General features: G+C 30.0%; 1 protein-coding gene and 1 long non-coding RNA gene across 2 annotated transcripts in view; one reads left to right on the top strand and one right to left on the bottom strand.

Moving 5' to 3' along the window:
- LOC130672307 (uncharacterized) overlaps window positions 1-19,789 on the bottom strand; it is a 123,370-nt gene that overhangs the window by 73,438 nt on the left and 30,143 nt on the right. The gene's annotated exons all lie outside the window — the stretch shown is intronic.
- Window positions 15,758-19,485, top strand: LOC130672302 (uncharacterized). Its single transcript, XM_057476796.1, has 8 exons — window positions 15,758-16,261; window positions 16,590-16,829; window positions 16,937-17,087; window positions 17,453-17,676; window positions 17,757-17,944; window positions 18,023-18,179; window positions 18,303-18,436; window positions 19,036-19,485. Exons 1-8 carry the CDS (start codon window positions 16,195-16,197, stop codon window positions 19,357-19,359), a joined length of 1,485 nt encoding a protein of 494 aa, XP_057332779.1. The 5' UTR covers window positions 15,758-16,194; the 3' UTR covers window positions 19,360-19,485.

The raw sequence follows: 19,789 nt of genomic DNA, 5'->3' as shown, positions 1-19,789 counted from the left end.
AATCACAGCCGGTAAATTAGAAATCCAGTAAGCACAACCTTCGCATTTATCAAGCCTCTAGAGTCTATATAAGATTCCACGATCGGTGTTGGTCCTTTTTGGTGTGCAGGGGTTCGTATACTACCCTGGAGAATCCGAAGGTACTATACATGTACACATTTTGTTGTATACAATACCAGTACACAAGTACAAACTACTCAAAGACGTTCGTCGTCGTTTGCCAAGCATACGTCTAACAACTTTTCGATTACTTTTTCCTAAAATCACTCGAAATAACTCAACGTAGAGGATAAAATTACGCGAAAATAAACAAGGGTCTTTTTCTTAATTTTATTTTTTTTCAATGGTTGTTAGAAATGTTCAGTAATTAATTTCTGTTTGATAGACGATTTTTTTTCATTAATTAAAAAAAAAATCGCTTTTGTAGAAAAACTGCAAAATTTGAATTTCTGGTAAGAAATTTTGAAGTTTGAATTGAATCCAAATTCAAATATTTCCCGCGGCTGAAAAAAATATATAATAAGAAATACGAATCATATGGCTAAAGCTGTGAAATTTACTTCATATTCATTGCTAAAAATATATTTATATATATAAATTTCAACATTGTTTTAGCAATCAACGAGAGCAAACTTCTTGGCCCTATTTATGACTGATTCTGAATAACGTTCTGTATCTCGAAATAGTACGTCGTCTGTTTCTTAATTCTCGAGTTAAAACCACGCGAAATTGCTCAAAGTCTTTGTTGAAGAATACCCCGAATTCTGACAAACGTTCTGTAGCTCAAGTTATTTCATTTCGGTCCAACAAATTCGTTTGCTGACTCTTATGTTATCTCAACAAAACTATTCTCAGAGTTTATCTTATTTTCAGTCTAATAGAAATTTTTCGAACCTTCAAAGAATAATTATTATTATTAATACATTTATATAAATCTAGAAGCGAGCAAGAATTAGCGATTCGCCACCTAGCGGCGAATTCAAAAACAATTCAAATTTTTGCCGCTGTTATTTTAATACCTCAAAATCTATGAGTAGAATTCAAATGAAATCTTTTGACTCTGTAGGCCAACCTCAAAACTTCCAGCTGTTTTCGAGCTCGGAGGTTTTTATTTGCAAATTTTTGGTCTCATTGAAGTCAAAAAATGTGAATTTTGTCGTTCAACAAAAAAATACAATTAACTAAAAAAATAATTAATTTTTGTCTTACGGTATCTTTGAAACGAATCGACCAATTTGGACGTTTTTGGCGGCAATCGCAAGGGCTCGTCAAGACTTAGAACTTGATACATTTTGAGGCAAATCGGGCAGGTAGTTTATGAGTTATATGAAAAAAACCTAAAAAAAAAATTTTTTTTATTTTTATTTTTCTTATTACTCTTAAACTACGCGACAGATCGACTCCAAAATCTATCCAGATCTATGTATTGATGAACCCTTTTGATTGCCGCCAAAAACGTCAAAATCAGTCGATTTGTTCCAAAGTTATCGTACGACAAAAGTTTGCATAAAAAGAAAATAACGACATATTTATTAAATGATTCATCTATAAAGTAAATAAAATGTCATTTGAATGCAATATTTTGTTTTTTCTTAAATAAATATTTTTCAATAAATTGATTGTCATAATGACAAGACAATAATAATAAATCATCATCAATAATAATAATAAAGAAAATTGAAATAATATATTATTATTTATATTATCAACATCTTCTGTTATGAAATTCGCGATCTTTTTGCTCGATACGTATAATGTATATTTTTAAAAAAATCTACTGCTCCCTTCTTCATCTTCCATACTACTACTACTACTACTACTACTACTCCTTATATATATAACGATCTCGGCATATCCCATAATAATACGATACAAAAATAAAACTAAAAAAGGCCGAACACGTGCTGGCAAAATGGCATTCTCCCCAATGAATCCAAGTGAGACAGATCTTAACTTCAAGGTTTTTAAAATAAGAATAAATAAGTAAATAAATAAGAAAAAAAAAATATAGCCAAAAAATAAAATAACGACTCTCTATGTTCTCTTTATAAACCCATACCATCTATCTTCTTCTTCTATCTTAACTTAATATATTTTTTATTTTATTCATCGCCACTGGTGACCCACATCCCGTTTATAAATGCGCGTTTGTGCCCCATTCTTATTACATTACATATATCTATATATACAACACATAATTCCTACTACAAGAATAAGTATAAGTACAAGACTTTGCTTAGCTATCGGGCATTTACGATTCGCCGCGACATGTGTGATTGCCGAATGAGAATGGGAATTTAAATTAACGAAGGACGTTCTTATATATAAATAAATACAAAATAATAATAATAATAACAATATACCCGACACGTGTCTCCAAATATATATAATCAAATGACGTTTTAATTTATTTATTCGTTATCTTAATTATTTATTTATTTAATTGTGATATTATTTGGTGACGCGAAATTGTATTAAGATTCAGGTCTGAGCCGTACAACTGCTCACCTTACAATGCTATTGTATATATTTATGTTAATACGCAGTCTAGTTCCCTAATAAGGCCCAAGATCTCACCGAGTTGATCCAAACAAGAAAGACCTTGAGGGGATTACCCCTACTGGCGGTGTTCTTCATTTGGAGCCTTTCAGCTGTTCTGTTAGTGGGCCTATATATTTTTCTTTATCGTTTTATATTCTTCCTTACTCTGCTTTCTTTGTTATTATGGTTCGTAACGGATCCACAGAAGCCGCCACTCGTATACAGATTTACACATTACGCGTACATATATTAAATATATATGAGTATATATGTATACAGGCATGTGTGTAGGTCATGTGTGAGTATGTGGATCTTTTATAGACGTTCCTATATACAACAACCTTCAAAAGTCCCTCGTCAAAGTCGATCACGCAACGTCGAGCTCCAAATTCAGCGCCACCTCTAACCCGCTTCCTTCTTATTATTCAAACGCTCTGGAATGTTATTTACTTTCTTCAAGGTTGCCGGCTTAAATATCCGTATATTTACTACAAACGGCTCACAAATTTTTTTTTATACTTTTTACGGTATTTTGTTTTTCAGGCATATGTTATTCGAGGAATAAATTTAAACCAGAGTTCACACATGAGTTTCATCGGAATTTGAATACTTCATTATAGAAATAATTATTTTCCTGCATACATTAATTAAAATAAAAAAAAAAAAAAATTCATTTTTACACTGGACTGGATTCGAACCGCGAACTTCAGGGTTAGAATGTGGCGTTTAACGATTCGTTGGCTTTGAAAGAGGGGGGAGTTAAATTTTCGAGTTGTAATAGTATAAAAAGTTGAATAATGAACAAAATTACTTAGGGAGGATGTAATTTTATTTTTTTTACCCCATAAAGTTGAATAAATTGCACGCGGCATACGGAAAACGTTTGATATAAAATGACACTGATGTCGAAATCGTCTTTTCCTCTATGAGATCTTCAAAGAGAACTTTTAAGCAACTTTTTATATTATTTTTCGTCTTTATACTCCACCTTCATTTTATACTTTTTATATATGTATATGTATATGTATATATGTATAAATATGTACGCGCGCCTAAGAAAAGTGAGTGAACATTCATTTTTACATGTTATCAGAGGAACACGAGTGTTGTATACAACGACGTCGACGATTTCGACGACGATGACGACGAAAACGACGACGTGAGGAGGATTGAGGGAATGAAAGAATTCCTTCCGAAATAGAATCAAGGCTGAGTAAAGAGCCAAGGGGTTCACAGAGTATGTGTTCAAGACGGAATTCTTGGACAAAAGTGATTTAGCCATAAACTACTTTTACTTTTTTATTATTTATGTCATTTTAATATATTGCTATTTATACAAAGTATGAAAATATAACATAATCCGGGTAAAAACGTATAAATGGATATTTTAGTATAGTGTGAATATAATAAATATAATAAAGTTGAAAAATAAAAAAAATATAATACAAGCAAAATAGGGAAGGATGTAATATATTTTTCAGTCTATGGGGTCACATTTCTCTTGATTTGCTGAAAATAATCCAACCATCTGAATTTCATATGACGTTTTTTCAGACCTTATAACATCTAATCTCACTTGACATATTTAAAAAAAAGGAATATAAAAAATTTTATTTATGACAGAAATAATTGTGTAGAATTTTTGGTAATTAATTACGGCGCGAATGGATATAAATAAATTTTTTGAGCCAGGAATATTTTTTTGAATATTTTTGAAGGAGTGACGAATTTAATTTTAGAGATACATTCAAACTCGGATTGTAATGAAGTTGTAGTTTGTAATTTAAAATTTTGATATTTTTTTAAATCAACGGTCATGGGACATTTGGTGTGGAAACAAAATTATTCATAGAATTTGAGCTAAAAACTGTAAATGACGAATTCGAGTAATTTCTGAGTACTTTAACGATAGTCAATTGCTGGCAATTAGTTTTATTTTACATCCACTTAAAATTTTTTTGTGGTCATGCCTCAAAAATTTTACTTTGCCGTTTCCTATTTTACTTTTTTTTAGAAACTAATAAACTGCGAGCTAGAAATTTTTGTTTTGTCTAAAAAAAATTTAAGAGTTTCTTGACATCGCATACCTAACTATATATATATAAATGAATGTATATATATTTCATAGATATAAGAAATTCTAATTCCCGTTTTGTGATTAGAAAGATTCAAAAAATTCTTGGTCAGTTTTACATTCGGAATTTTCAAATGGCCCAAATTACCCCACGACTAATTTTCCTTCCCTCTAATTTTTTGTAAAAAATTTTGACTGCTCATCTTACCCATTTTTATTTTAGATAAAAGTACCGTTTTTTGAAAAAGTCAACATAAATTGAAATTTAAAAAAAATTTAGACCGTAAAAAATTTCTTAACGGCCGAAATAAACAAAAAACCAGTGTCCCAAGTCAAGCTGTTGTAAAAAAAATTATCGCATATGATTTAGTACTTATTGTTAGTTCGTTCACACGTTTTATTTACGGGTCTCTTCTTTATATTTAATCTTCTTTATACTTTACTCGTTTCCTTTGGTTGCGTAAAATTATTTTTTACTTAAAAACCATAATTTCCCGTTTGTGAATATCAACTGGCCTAGTGTAGTATAGTATAGTGCAGTGTAGTGTAATAGCTTTTAAGGACGTAATATTGTAAGGTTTGTAAACCGGTATGCGGTAACAAGTCCTTGTTCTTTCTCGTTACAATACCTACAAATATGTATGCATGGAATAACTATTTTTATGGAGGCTGTCTTTTTTTGCGATGGATAATAATAGTAACGAACAGGGGTGAGCGGAAAGAAGGCGATGTAAGGTGAGAATTATAAAAGAATATTGTGAATAGGAAGAGAAAAATCTAGATGAACTTTAGTATTAGCAGAATATAGAAATATGAAAAAAATTTTAAGATATCAAGAAAATGACATGAGATATTTATGAAAAGGCTATATTTATACCTGAAGTATTAGAGCATTCATTGTCTGATCGTAGATGTATACGGAATATTTTCAGCGTTTTTATCGTACGATTTACTCATTTCATTATATTCCATGTTCTAGTTTTTTCAGCTGAATAATGCCAAGGTTATTGTCTGGAGTTTTTTTTTCCAGTACCCGTATCCTAAATTTTTTGTCTACTCTTATCTACACACGGTCATGACAATCGTGCAAGAGCATCAATCATTAAAATAACTCTACAATAGGGATATTTATCAGACTGAAATTCGCAGAATTTGTAGCGAAATACTGATTTTTTTTTTTTTTTTTATAAGAAATACTGTTTAATTTATTCGAAATTTTTGATAAAACAACGAGAATAATTGCAAATTGTATACTTAGAAAATGAATCGTTTATTTGAGAAACCCCATAAGTCATGTTTTTTAAGAAATTGGGTTTTTCGTATTTTTGGGTTCTTTGGATGTCTCTCCGTAGAAATCAATCAAAATATGCATCAAATCAGCGTTTAAAAAAAAATTAACCGGATGACAGCAATTTCATTTGATTGAGAAATCCCATAAATCAATGACTCAAATGAACATATGCAATTTTAGTTTTACAGAAATAATTTTTTTTTATTTTTTATTTAAAATTCACGCTTTTTTTGGGAAATTAATTTCAAATGTTGTTTTATTGTTGACTGTTATATGACTAATTAAAATGTTTAAATTAATTATAATTTTTTGTAATTTCTGAGTTTCAGAGTTCAAATACATATTTATTACTTCATTTTATCAGTGTAATAAATGATTTGAGTGGAAACATTTAAAAAAACAATGATTTTATAATTTTTTTTTACGTTTGGTTGAGACACCCCATAAGTCAATCAACTTTAAATAATTTTTTTAAATAGTTTCGGTTAAAAATTTAAATTTTTCTTGTTGGAATCTTTTTCAGAAACGCTAACATTATTGTATTCAATTATTTATTTATTATTTTAATGTCAAGCTTTTCCAAAAAAATATTTTTTGTGTTTCCTGAAAAATTTTGTTTTCTTGACTTATGGGGTTTCTCAAATAAACAATTCAAATATATTGTGATTTAAAGATTATTTCTGAATCGAATATCCGGGAAACAAAATTTCCCGCCGAAATAATTAAATTTTTTCTGGGCCGAAAAGTGAACACAGGACTGAAAACTTGAACGAAAAATGGCCGATGATTAGGCCTAAAAATAACCGAAAATAGGCCGACTCAATTTATCGGCAAATTTTAGACGTGTTTATTAAGAATAAAATTTCGGCCAAATTTCGACCTTTTCTAATAAAATTCTACAGCTGCAGCGAAATTTCGGCCAAATTTAGGTTTCTTAGAATAAAATTCTGTCATTTCGGCGTGATTTCAACTAAACTCAGCCTTTTCGACCCTTTTTCGGCCAAATACTTTTACCTTAGTATTGAAATAAAACGTTTCTACCTCTTGAAAAATAAAAAAAATTGCTATGGTTTCGATAGAAAAAAGAAAAATTCGACTCGAGATTAATAGTAAAATTTTAGCCACAAAATGGTCAATTTGTATCAACATATCTCTCGAACAATACATTTGTGGTTACACGTCCCATTCCCGTAGCAGCTCGTTTTTCTTTCCATTCCCATACAGTCTGCCCCATCTATATACAGCAACAACAACAACTACAATAACGATAACAATAACAAAAACAATCTAACCCCAGCTAAAATATTCGTCTGTTCAATGCATTTACAAGATACTTTTCGGCCGTACAATATAAACCACCAAAAGTTTTGGCTCGTAAATATGCCGTCCGCATTTTGAAACGCGAGGGACCAAAACCAAACCAACCAACCAACGAACCAGCGAAATCTCAACCCACCAATTCACTAAAGGAAATAAAATAAAAGAAAGGAATACTTTTGTTTGCTGTATAATCCAAATGACGCACCATAAGGAATAAGGACAAAGAAAGTGTACACCTCAAGCTTTAAAAATCACGTCTCAGTTAAATCAGCTTTAAGGTAAAATAAAAATAAATATTTTCCAACCTTACAGACTTTAAATTTTACAAAAGTAAACTCGAGTCTACTCAACGAGAATCTAATTATCTGTTGTTTACACACGAATACTCAGACTATTTATCCTGTTTCCATCCGAAGTACCATTGAATTCCTCCCTTAAAGTGATACCTTACCATTTCGTTATTTTTTAACCCGTAGGAATAGTAGTATTTCTACCCATTCAATTCAAAGTTGTCTGGAATCCACAATTTGGTCAAAAAACTATTTCTCCTTTCTCTTTTTAAATCAGCTATTTAGCCCAATTCTGAACTATACTCATTACAGATCTCAAGAAAAAATTTGACAATATTCCGCATCAAAAGTTTCAAAATTTGGGACTATTCCTAACTTCCAAAAACTAAAAATGAATATGAATTTTTCACAAAAATGAGGTCTATTTACCCTGAGATCCCAACGCCGAAATCACAAATGTCTTTTTGTCCCCACGTTCTACACCCAACAGTTAATTAGTCGCTGATGACCCTGGCGGGGCGACTTTCCATAAAATTAAAAAAAAAAACTAAAAACGGAGTAGATTTAGTACTGAAATTTTCGGGTGACGTTTTTGGAAGAACTGGAAAATTCCCAATCGACACAAAAATTAGGGTGTCAAATTTGAGGGCTTGGCCAATAGACTGGCTTAGCCATAAGTTACTTGATTGTATACAATTATTATGTGGCTAAACTACTAAATAAAATAATAAATATTTCTGGTCTTTGTGAGTTTGAATCCCCCAGCAAAATACAATCCACAACGAAAACTCAATTTAATTTAATTTAATTCTATATATGTAATACAAAACATAAACCCGAGCGTACCCTAACCAAAACTAAACACTATACAGAATTTATCGATAACATGAGTTTTATCTGATCGGGTTTTCCGCGAGTTAATTATATTTCCAAGTTTCTGTCATGCATGCCAATTGACTTGGGATTACTCTCTTCGCTTTATATATTTATATATATAGAATACACTATACTAACTAAGTACACCCGTCTTCTCTATTATAGAGTTAGGGCGTCTAGATCAAATCCGTTTATACAAACACACACACGCAGATTCACAAAACATACATAAAGCATCTTGACACAAAGAAGCTTTCCAAATACAAAGAGAAAAGTGGCATTTCGGATTCCCGCAACGTCAAGGGACGAGCATACTTCACGTGACGTGATAACGTAACGCATGAGTTGAAAGAAAAAGACTAAAAAAAAATAAAAGAAAAAAAAAACCAGGAGTACAGGAATAAGAAAAACAGACACAAGACAAAAATTCTGTATTGAAGTATTTCTAGTACCTGTTTTTGATGATTTTCCGCGGAACGAAATTCGAGGAAAATGAGGAAAAAGTTTTTTAACTGAAAGACTTATTGAAATAAACTTATGAAGACCTAGAAGAATTTCATTCATTCATGTATTTTCTCTATGGATGGTTCTTTCTTTTTTTTTTTTTTTTGTTTTCTTTATTTTGGTGCAATGCCGCTATACTATACTATAACGGTATCGTATATAGACGACAAAGGAAAAACGGTCGCGGATGGAAAGTAAAGCGTATGGCTTTGGCCTCGCCTCCGGAACTCAAACGACGACAAGTTCCCTACTCGTTTTCTTACTATATTATATATATGTATATATATATATATTTACTCTCCCTTTCGGCAGTTCTACCTCTTATTTTACGTTTCGCCCTTGCCAAGTTAAATCTAAGCCTATATATATATATATATATAAAGTAGTAGATCTCCCAACATTCAAACCGAGACAAAGAACTGACGCATTGGCGCCTGCGTATATTTTCTTCCTTTATTTGGGCGAGCACTTTTACTCTTCTGCTTTTTACTTCTTCTTCTTCTTCCTCTTCTTCCTTTTCTTTGTGTTATTATATTAATGAAATGCGGTGTTATAATTTAAATTTACGAACTCTATAATACGGCACATTGATAAATTGATGTATTTTCAAATTAATTATATTTAAACATTAAGCTATAAAAAAAATTTATAGAGATTTTAAATATACCGTTGATAAACTTTATTTATGATTCAAAAACAAGCTTAATTTTATTTTTTAAATGAATAATGGTTTAATAATTTTTAGTAGATTGTTATTCGGCGGGCGAAAATATATCTGGGTATTGATGTTATTAAAAATATGGTTTACCGAATTTAATTTACGAATGAAAATGGGGGGAAGGAAAGTTTCTTTGTTTCAAAAATAAACTTGAGTTAAAGCCTTAATTTATTTATGTATTTTATATATAGTCAGAAAATAATGTTAAACATACTGAACCGTATGCATGTAACATGTAACACATCTGCGACGCGTGAAAAAAAAAATATGGGTCACACGATAATACCGCCTAAAGCATTAATGATGCAGGCATACTTACTTCCGGAGAAAACGTATCGTCAATTTATATCATTGTTCACTTTATATATTTAGTTTTATTATTCGTATTTACATATTATGTTGTTAATTACACACCTGATCTATAAACACACACGCACACACACAAATATTATAACAATGATTCACTTCAAAAGTCGCTTTAATTGCATTTAATTCAAAAAAATATATATGTCAAATATATGTTTTCTTAATGAAGGCGGGAAAAAGAAATCTTAAGATTTATCAAAAATAACAGTCTCGAAATTTACTAGTCACCCGAATCGAAATATTAAACGTAAATTAAACGTATTGAATATTTTGGTGCACCAAAAAAAAAGATCGATTCCGATACGCGAAGTATAAAATCTATTTTTGACTTTCATCAAATTTTGAATATGTCATATAAATTTTCAAATAAACCGCCATTCTTCAACTATTGTCATGCCAATGCTACAAATTTGCAGCAGGAAAAAAATTCAAAAACGTCTGCTGAGAAAATAATACATCAATTTTTGGTCTCATATATTTTTGAAAATTGAACGAAAAAATCACAGTAGTGACATTCGTCAGAATTTGATTGTGGAAAATCTAAAGCAAATGCCTGGAGAATTCAATTGTTTCATTGCATCGAGAAAAATTTTGTGCGATTCGCGAAACAGAACTACGACATCAAGATTTTTTGAACGAAAATCGATTTTTTTCTAACGAGTACCCGATCCAAATAATCTGAGACTGTTCCAATTTTGTTTATCAGCATCTCCTCTGTAAAAGTGAGTTTGCTGCACTACATCTGTACGTAACACAAGTAATGGACACGGTTTAACGTCCGCAAATAGATGAAAAATCTAAAAGCGAGAGTAAAAGAGTGAGCGGTGTCGCCTTTTTGATTGCGCAATATATGAATATAAAAATGTATTTAGTGTGAAAGTGAGGGTAAAAAAGGCCGTCGTCCAAGTTTCATTAAGCCTCGATACCGATACGTATCAGTAGACTGTGATGGATAGGTTCTAACTCTCACTTTTTTCCTATAAAACTCTACAGCGATTTCCGGAATGGGGATTCAATCGATAAGCTACGGGTGGTATCTGGGTATCGGTTTTGCCACAGGGATTTGCATGCTGTGCTGTGTTCGTACAGGCGAAAAATGAGAATCCGGACTTTTTCGTCTCCTGTATCGACTTGACTGTAGACTGTAGACTAGACTATTGTTGTATATTTTTAAAAATGAATTTATCGAGATGCAATGAGTGAGGAAAATGGTCTTCATTATTCATTCGATTGTACTCAAAAATTTCCATTACCCATATCTGCTGTTGTACTGAGGATATTATATACATTCATAATATAATAGAATAGCATACTATGTACTCGATGCATCAGAATAAATTGACGGTTATTTCATTTAGCGTAAACAGACTGGTTGGGTTTTCAAATTTCCTTTGTGCCTTTTGTTATATTGAGATTCGATGAACGTTATTGGTTATTGGGTTTGTTCCAGTAGCTATCGATTAATTTGAATATATAACGGTTATTTTAGTGTTTGTACTATAGCTTGTATTGTATTTTGCGAGTATTTGTATACTTGTGGACTGATAATAAATCGAAAACAAAACTATCGGATGATTGTTTTTGTCTAATGCTTTTTGCTTCATTGAAATTTTTGTGGGTTTTTTTTAGGGAGAAGGGGTTGAAGAGGATCGAAGAATAGGGGGTGGAAATGAGGGAGGGCAAGGGACGGATTGGCGAATTGTGAGTGATTTAAATGCTCAGGTTTTGGGGTTTGATGAAGCAGAAGAGATAGATGTGGAGATGATGTGTGTGACTGGTTGTAAATAATTGGAGACGTGTGTGATTGACCTCGAGACTTGTCATACAATATTCATGCCAGTCACGAAGAGTGATATAGGACAAATGGGATTTATTTTATTTATTTATTTATTTATTGTATGACTCGAATGTGTCTCGAGAGCTGGCTGATTCGGTTTCTAATCAATTTCAATTATTTAGATGTTTTTCGAAACAAACGGAATACTAAGCGGGTAACAAAATTATTTATTGTTTCGGGCGAAAATTCATTGTTTTATTTTTCAAGATTTAGATTAAAACTTTTTGATTTATGGTGGAAATTTATATCAAGTATTGGGATTCATTTTTTAGCTATCGCGCTTTGACTCTTTCCCGTTCGTGGGTTGTAATAAATTTTTTAATTACGATGACACGAATTAATTGACTGGAGGAAATTTTTTAAAGATTTAAGAAATTATTTCTTTTTTCAGAAGACGGTAATCAATTATTTCAAATGAATAATGAACTGAGATAACTAATTATTTTTGGACGGTCAAATTTTTGATTAAAATACAAAATTCTGATACACAAAGAAATCAATTTAATTTTTCGGTAGCCAGCTGCTATTAGATGAAATTTTTAATCTCCATGGTTATAAAAATTTTTTTGAACATTTAACTAAAAATGTATGTAAAAAAAAAGAAGAAATATTCAACTAATTTACATATTCACTGGCTGAATTTCATAAAAAAATGCTATACCGCATACCAGAAAAGTAAAAACAATTAAAGTTAGTAAGTACTCAAGAGAAAATAAAAATTTTCATTGCACATTAATTTTAAAGACTCAGCAATATTACGATTCACATAAAAATTTTCTTAGCACTGGCTTTTCATCCATCCTTATTCTATCTTTTACTTATTTTCAACCCAATACATATACACTCTTTTAAACCCTGTGTCAATGTCTTCAATGCTCTCATATTGTATTAAAACTTCTTAAAATTGGCTAATGGCATAATAAAAAAAATCCCGTGCCGATTTACGTTTTATAGAGACCTATTTCCAATTGGATAACCATATATATATAAATATCTATATATATATAACTCGCGACTATTCTTTAAGTCATAAAAAACACGCAATACCACAGATAGAACTTTCGTTCATGCTAGATATTTATATATATATGTGCAACGAGCAAAGTATTTTTCGCGTCATATCATAAATCAAACTTCCCTTATATACCTTTTATTTCAATTCGTACAGTACCACATACGTTGTTTCATTACATACCCTTTGTACTTAACTTTAGTACATAACCATTTACAATATATTTTCTCATGGCTATAAACACAAACTACTCATCGCGCGTAAGTAAAAAAAGATAATTCATAAATAAAAAAAAATATATAGGGGAAGGGGGGGCAAAACGGGATACTTAACGAAAAATTTAGTTTTTAGGGATTTAAATATCGTAAATTGGCTTCATTTTGATTCTATTTGAAATAAATGTAACGAATTTTAGACTGACATCAGAAAAAAAATTTTTATTTTCTGCGGGCAAAATGGGATACCCCAAAAAAAAAGTAAATTTTTTTTTTTTTTTTCAAGTGAATAAAATTGATGTAATAATGTCTTTCTAAATTGATGTAAGTAATAAAATTTACTCTCAACATATTTTTAAAGAATGTGCTCAACTGGTAGAGCACTCGGCGCGATACCGAATTGGTCTGGGTGCGATTCCCAGTTCGGGCTATCTATATTTTTCTCAATTTATCTATAAATTGTCTTATTGAGAAGGTTATTTGCATGTTTGCATGTTTAAGTTTCCACTATATTTAAATGGTGGACACAAAAATGAATATTAGAAAATTAACATAACTGTTAATAATGTGATATTATAGCACTAAAGTTATAAAATATTACAAAATTATGAAAGCTACAATGTAACAGTTAAAATTATGATGATTACCAATATACAGTTTTAGAGTTTTTATTAGTATTATTGTTGTTATTGTTCTTGAGTTAATTAAAGAAATAAATTTTTTAATTTGTGATACTTCATGAAAATAAATTTGTAGTACGATAAAATTTGTACATTTTTTTCATTTATACTTTTCGCAAAAAATATAAAAATGTTTTTTTTTAGCTTTTAATAGTGTAAAATGATACTCGATGTCATTTTTGACCATTTTCGAAAGTTTTTCGAGAAAAAAAAATTTTGACGAAATTTTGAGGGTATCCCATTTTGCCCCCCCTTCCCCTAATAATTATTGTTTAAAAAAAAATATTTAGTAATAACTACGGCATCATATATTTAAGATCATAAGCAAGCTATGAATTGACGACAAAGAGCCCACTCTTTGTTCAAAAAGCTTTCGGGTGGCGCCTTCTCGGGATCGACCGCGTAACGTTTTTACCCGCGTTTCTAAATGCGCAGACGTCGATTACGCGTACATATATACTATACGTTTTATAAGTTTTTTTTTATTGTGTATATATGTATATATATTTTGTATATGTGGCAGTACTCCTTTGTTCGCAATAATATTATATATAGGTGTGTACAGAAGTATTTTGGGGTCTGGGGTCTGGGGTATATACGGTGTTACTGAAAGTAGGGAGTTAAGTTAAGTATCGTATATATAGTGATACAAGTTGGACCATGCTGTTACTACACTGAAAAAAATAATCGCTAGCTGCTAGCGATTTTTTTCTTTAGCAGCTAGCGATTTTTAATCGTTAGCTGCAAGCGATTATTTCGCTAGCGGCTAGCGATTTTTTCTTTAGCAGCTAGCGATTTTTAATCGTTAGCTGCAAGCGATTATTTCGCTAGCTGCTAGCGATTTTTTCTTTAGCAGCTAGCGATTAAAAATCGTTAGCTGCAAGCGATTATTTCGCTAGCTGCTAGCGATTCTGTCTTTAGCAGCTAGCGATTAAAAATCGCTTGCTGGAAGCGATTATTTCGCTAGCTGCTAGCGATTTTTTCTTTAGCAGCTAGCGATTAAAAATCGCTTGCTGCAAGCGATTTTTTCTTTAGCAGGGAGCGATTAAAAATCGCTTGCTGGAAGCGATTTTTTCGCTAGCTGGGAGCGATTTTTTCGCTAGCAGGTAGCGATTAAAAATCGCTTGCTGGAAGCGATTTTTTCGCTAGCTGGAAGCGATTTTTTCTTTAGCAGGGAGCGATTAAAAATCGCTTGCTGGAAGCGATTTTTTCGCTAGCAGGTAGCGATTAAAAATCGCTTGCTGGAAGCGATTTTTTCGCTAGCAGGTAGCGATTAAAAATCGCTTGCTGGAAGCGATTTTTTCTTTAGCAGGGAGCGATTAAAAATACTGTTTTTATCATTTAAATAAATTTATAAATATACATATTTATATATATTTATACATATATAAAAATTTATATTTGTATATTTATATATTCATATATATATATATATCTAAATATATATATATATAAATATATATCAATATATATAAATATATATATATATATATATATATATATATATATATATATATATATATATATATATATATATATATATATATATATATATATATATATATATATATTTATATATATTTATATATATTTATATATATATATATATATATATATATATATATATATATATTTATATATATATATACATATATATTTATATATATATATACATATATATTTATATATATATATACATATATATTTATACACATATACATTTATATACAGACGTGTAAATAATTATCTTACTAACAAAAACGTTTAATATTAACACCATTGGTAGTGTGATCGTTCTTATTTATACGGCCAAAAATTTAACACTGGACGTCTTGTAACTTTTATACTGTCGGTGTTGAAAATTTTGACGACAAATCATTCACATTACACCGCGGACTCAGAATGTTTTACATTGTATATGTTTTTTTTTATCTAAGTCGTTTCACCATTTTTCACGAATTGAAATATTTTTATGATTTAGAAGCTATTGATGTTTTGTTATCAATCATAAATTAGTCATTTTAATATACTTTTGTCAAGTATATATTGTGCCTGAGGTAATTAATTTAGGAATTTAAACGTGTTTCCGCCTGCATTGCTTATTGACTTTTTTCTCCGCTAGGTGTCGTCATTATAAAGTCACAATATAACTACCAGTCGGTACTTGTCTCTCGTGCACATTTGTTTTGTTTACAATTACAAACAGGTTACTCTGTTTTCTCTGCTCCAATATTTGTTTTTAATTCAGTTCCAGTGTGAAATTAACAGTTTATTATATTAATAATTAATCATTTATGTTATTCATCTTAAGTGTTGTTAAGAACAATGCTTATGTATTTGAGTTGATTGTTTTTCAATAATATACATGTGACTTAAGTGTTGTTGTGTTGTGATTATTGACTATAAAGATTAAATATTACCTCTAATTAACAATCATTCAATTTTATTGGATTATAATATATTTTGATACATGGATGAGTTTGTCAGTGATATTTTACGACGATGGAATCTTGAAGATTTACTTCAAATTTTTGAAGGTAATTTGTGTTCCAATAGCATATAAAGTAAGAGAGCTAGTACTTGATCAAGGAACTAGTACTCGATTACTTCATGTATTTGTATATCTATATTTAGTAAATATAGTTATACAAATACATGAAGTAATCGAGTACTAGTTCCCGGATCGAGTACTAGGTCTTTTCCCTTACTCCTTACGCTTAACTTTATTATTTATTTACTAGTTTGTAATGATTCTAATAGTAATTCAACTGATAACCACACCTGTCAATACTCAGTAATCATCTTTATATCTGATTGACATCAAAATTGTTTATTTGAAATTTTGTTTTTTACTATTTACCGTAGAGGAGAAAATTGATGAAGAAGCATTTAAAGCATTGGATAATGATGCAATAAATAACATTATTCCTCGATGGGGCTGGAGAGTGAAATTTAAAAAAAAATACGAAGCTTTCAAAAATAATGAAAACAGAGAATTTGACGGAGATGACATAGAAGTGAATGGACTATCACGACGTCTGAGTCAACTCCAACCTCCTAATAATTCTTTCCTGAACGTCCCAACTAATCCTCTACCACGTCAATGTAAGCCAACCTGAATAATCTTATAACCATCTATTAGAGTGGTCAAAAAAAAGAAAAGTTTTATTGGACCACTGTATTTTTTATACATCCTCTGATTATTTTTATAGCTATCAATAGATTAACTCTACGAACATTTTTAAACTCAAGTTTGAAAGGAAAAATGATTTTAAGAAAATATGAGTCAACAAAAACAGTTGATCGCAATAATCTTTGCGAGCTCATTATTTTTGGAGAATTCGACGATAATGAAAATTACAAGTAAAACAAATTGATTAATAATTTAAATCTCATTCAATCAAAAGAAAAAAAAATCCTAACTCATTTGAGCTCACACGATTTAAAAAAATAATAGCTTGATGAATTTATGTTTTAATGTACACAGAAAAAAAAAATTTCTAGGCGCAAGAATTTTTTTGTATTATAAATTGAACACAAAAATTTGCTTGGTACGAGAAAAAATTTATTGACTCAAAAAGTTTTCTCTTGCTTTGAGAAAATTCATTCTTGCCGTAAGAAAATTTCTGTTTTCAATTCATAATGCAAAAAATTTCTTGGGCTGGAAAAAAATTTTCTTGGGGCGAGTAAAAAATTCTTGTGCCAAGAAATCCTTTTTTTCTGTGTAGAATAAATGAAGAGAGATTTGTTCATTTGGCCAATGAAATTATTGAACTTTTCCCTACTGAGTTGCGAGAAATCTATTATATTCCTCGAACAATAAACGATGGTGGCATAGTCATTAGAGCTTCTGGTTCATTATACTCTAAATATAATAATACAAGAAGAGAATTGAATGTATTAGATATGATGCCGAAAGATCTATTGAATAACAACAAACCAGTGCAAATGAGTTGGTTGAAATAATAACTTCGTATAAATTCATAAATAATATTACTGGAAATAAATTATAATTTATAAAATTAATTTTAGCTGAAAGTGAATCTGCCGACTTAGTGGATGATAACATTGAATGGCTCCAAAATAATTTAGAGCCATTTGATGAAATTATGGATAAATGGATAAAGACAATTGATAAGCGACACCATTTCAAAAACAAGTCAATTGAACAATATTTTAATACCTTCGAGTGCTTAAAACATTCAGAAGGATATAAATTGGTAAATAATCATCAAAGAATGTTTATTTTTTTTGAGAAGACGATAAATTAAGAATTTATTTACGGAATTTTTTTTCAGTTACTACAAGACTTTGATTCAATTTACCCTGATAAAGTAGATAAATTTTATTTAAAATGGCCAGTAATTGCACCTAAAATCATTAATATTGCCAAAAAAAAAAAATTTGCCGAAGCAAAAATGTGTATATCAAAATATAGTCGTTTAAATGAGTCAGGTGTGGTTTGTTTGATATTTTCGTATTTTATTTCCTTATTGATTCAACTTCTTTTAGCCATTTAAGAAAAGATAAAAAATTGAATAGTTAAAAAATAACTTTTCAATTATTGTATCATTTCAGGTCACCAATCGCTTCTTGCTCTTTTATTATTGCCTTTACTTTTCACGACAGTGAACATAAAGTCAAAAAAACCTGGGGAACATTGGAGACCAGAGAAAGAAGACACCCAGAAATCATTTTTACTCCATATTGAAGTAAATATATATATATATATATTTATTTATATATATATATATATATATATATATATATATCTAGAAAACCAGAGCTTTAGCTCAAAAATTAAAATGAAACTTTTAACGTCACGATGCCATACATCACACTAAAAAAATAACAGTTAAAATATTTTGCTTCTCTGAACGTTATGTAAACGTAAATTTGACATAAAGTTAAGGCTGCTATTTGATGTGAAACTTTATATGTAATTCAACGCGTACGTAGATAAGATGTCAAAAGTTTCATTTCAACTTTTAAGCTCAAATTGTGGTAATCTGGGGAACTCTTACTGAAGTCCATCTTTGTTACTCAATTTTCAATCTCATATTTACGTAAAATATTTATTTTAATTTAACGTCACATTTGCACTCAATATGATTATTTCTTGAGCTCAACTAGCTATCTGGGCATTATAGGTGCTAGAAATTGTTTTTATAACTTTTTTTTTTATAAATCGTGATTTCTTTTCGATAGTTTTTTCGGCAAAGATACACTTTTGTGGCGTTTTTTATCTGATATTAATGCAAACCATTATATTTTTTTAATTAAATTTAATAATGTTTTAATTTTATTACAGACAGAAGATGAGCTGATATTTTATCAAAACGAAAGAACTAAAATTTGCGAAAAATACAACTTAAGTGTACAACCATATGTTGTTATCTCTGGGCCGATCAACAATTTAGTGTCGTCATCAGTGCATATAAATAATACCAAATACAATTTTGATTCCCCTGAAGAAGCCATTGATAGCTGTTTTAAATTTTATTATAGCTTAAATGCAGAGTACACAGCTGAATGCAGACAAGTTTGGACTTTTCTCGCAAATTTTATTTATGAATTTAATGAAAAACATAGTTATAGCTCAGTGTATAATTTAATTAGTAATCTTAAATGTTAAATAAATTGAAGATCAAACACTATTGGTTTTGATATTTTATTGGTAGATAATTTTTATCAATTTTTAAATATAACTAAAAATAAAAAAAAACTGTAACATAATGGCATCTGCAGATGAGATCAGGATTAAAATTATCAAATTTACTTTGGATTTATACGGTAACAATCTTATTCCGCGTAACGTGGTTCAAAAGGTGATAGATTACATCCAGGAATTTATTCGTGATATATTAATTCCTTCTCTTGACCAACAAATATCTTCACTTCTTGAAAATAAATGCAATATAAACATTGTAAACGATGTGAAGGCTACTTTGAATTACAGTAAAAAGTTATTTGAGCCGGTTTCATCGGAGCATTTAAGATTTGCATTATATAGAAGAATGGGATGCTTTATAACACCTGAAAAGTTTGTTATTGGTCAAGCTAAC

This window comes from Microplitis mediator, chromosome 7 (genome assembly GCF_029852145.1).
Source record: "Microplitis mediator isolate UGA2020A chromosome 7, iyMicMedi2.1, whole genome shotgun sequence".
NCBI lineage: Eukaryota > Metazoa > Arthropoda > Insecta > Hymenoptera > Braconidae > Microplitis > Microplitis mediator.
The sequence above is the reverse complement of the archived record's forward strand: the minus strand, read 5'-3'. Positions and strand labels throughout refer to the sequence as shown.

Bases quoted from the DNA above. Each gene is read 5' to 3' on its own strand.
- LOC130672302 (XM_057476796.1), top strand. From the start codon at position 16,195: ATGGATGAGTTTGTCAGTGATATTTTACGACGATGGAATCTTGAAGAT. The intron at 16,830-16,936 runs GTAAGCCAACCT...TTATTTTTATAG, and splicing joins TAATCCTCTACCACGTCAAT to CTATCAATAGATTAACTCTA. The intron at 17,088-17,452 runs GTAAAACAAATT...TTTTCTGTGTAG, and splicing joins GACGATAATGAAAATTACAA to AATAAATGAAGAGAGATTTG.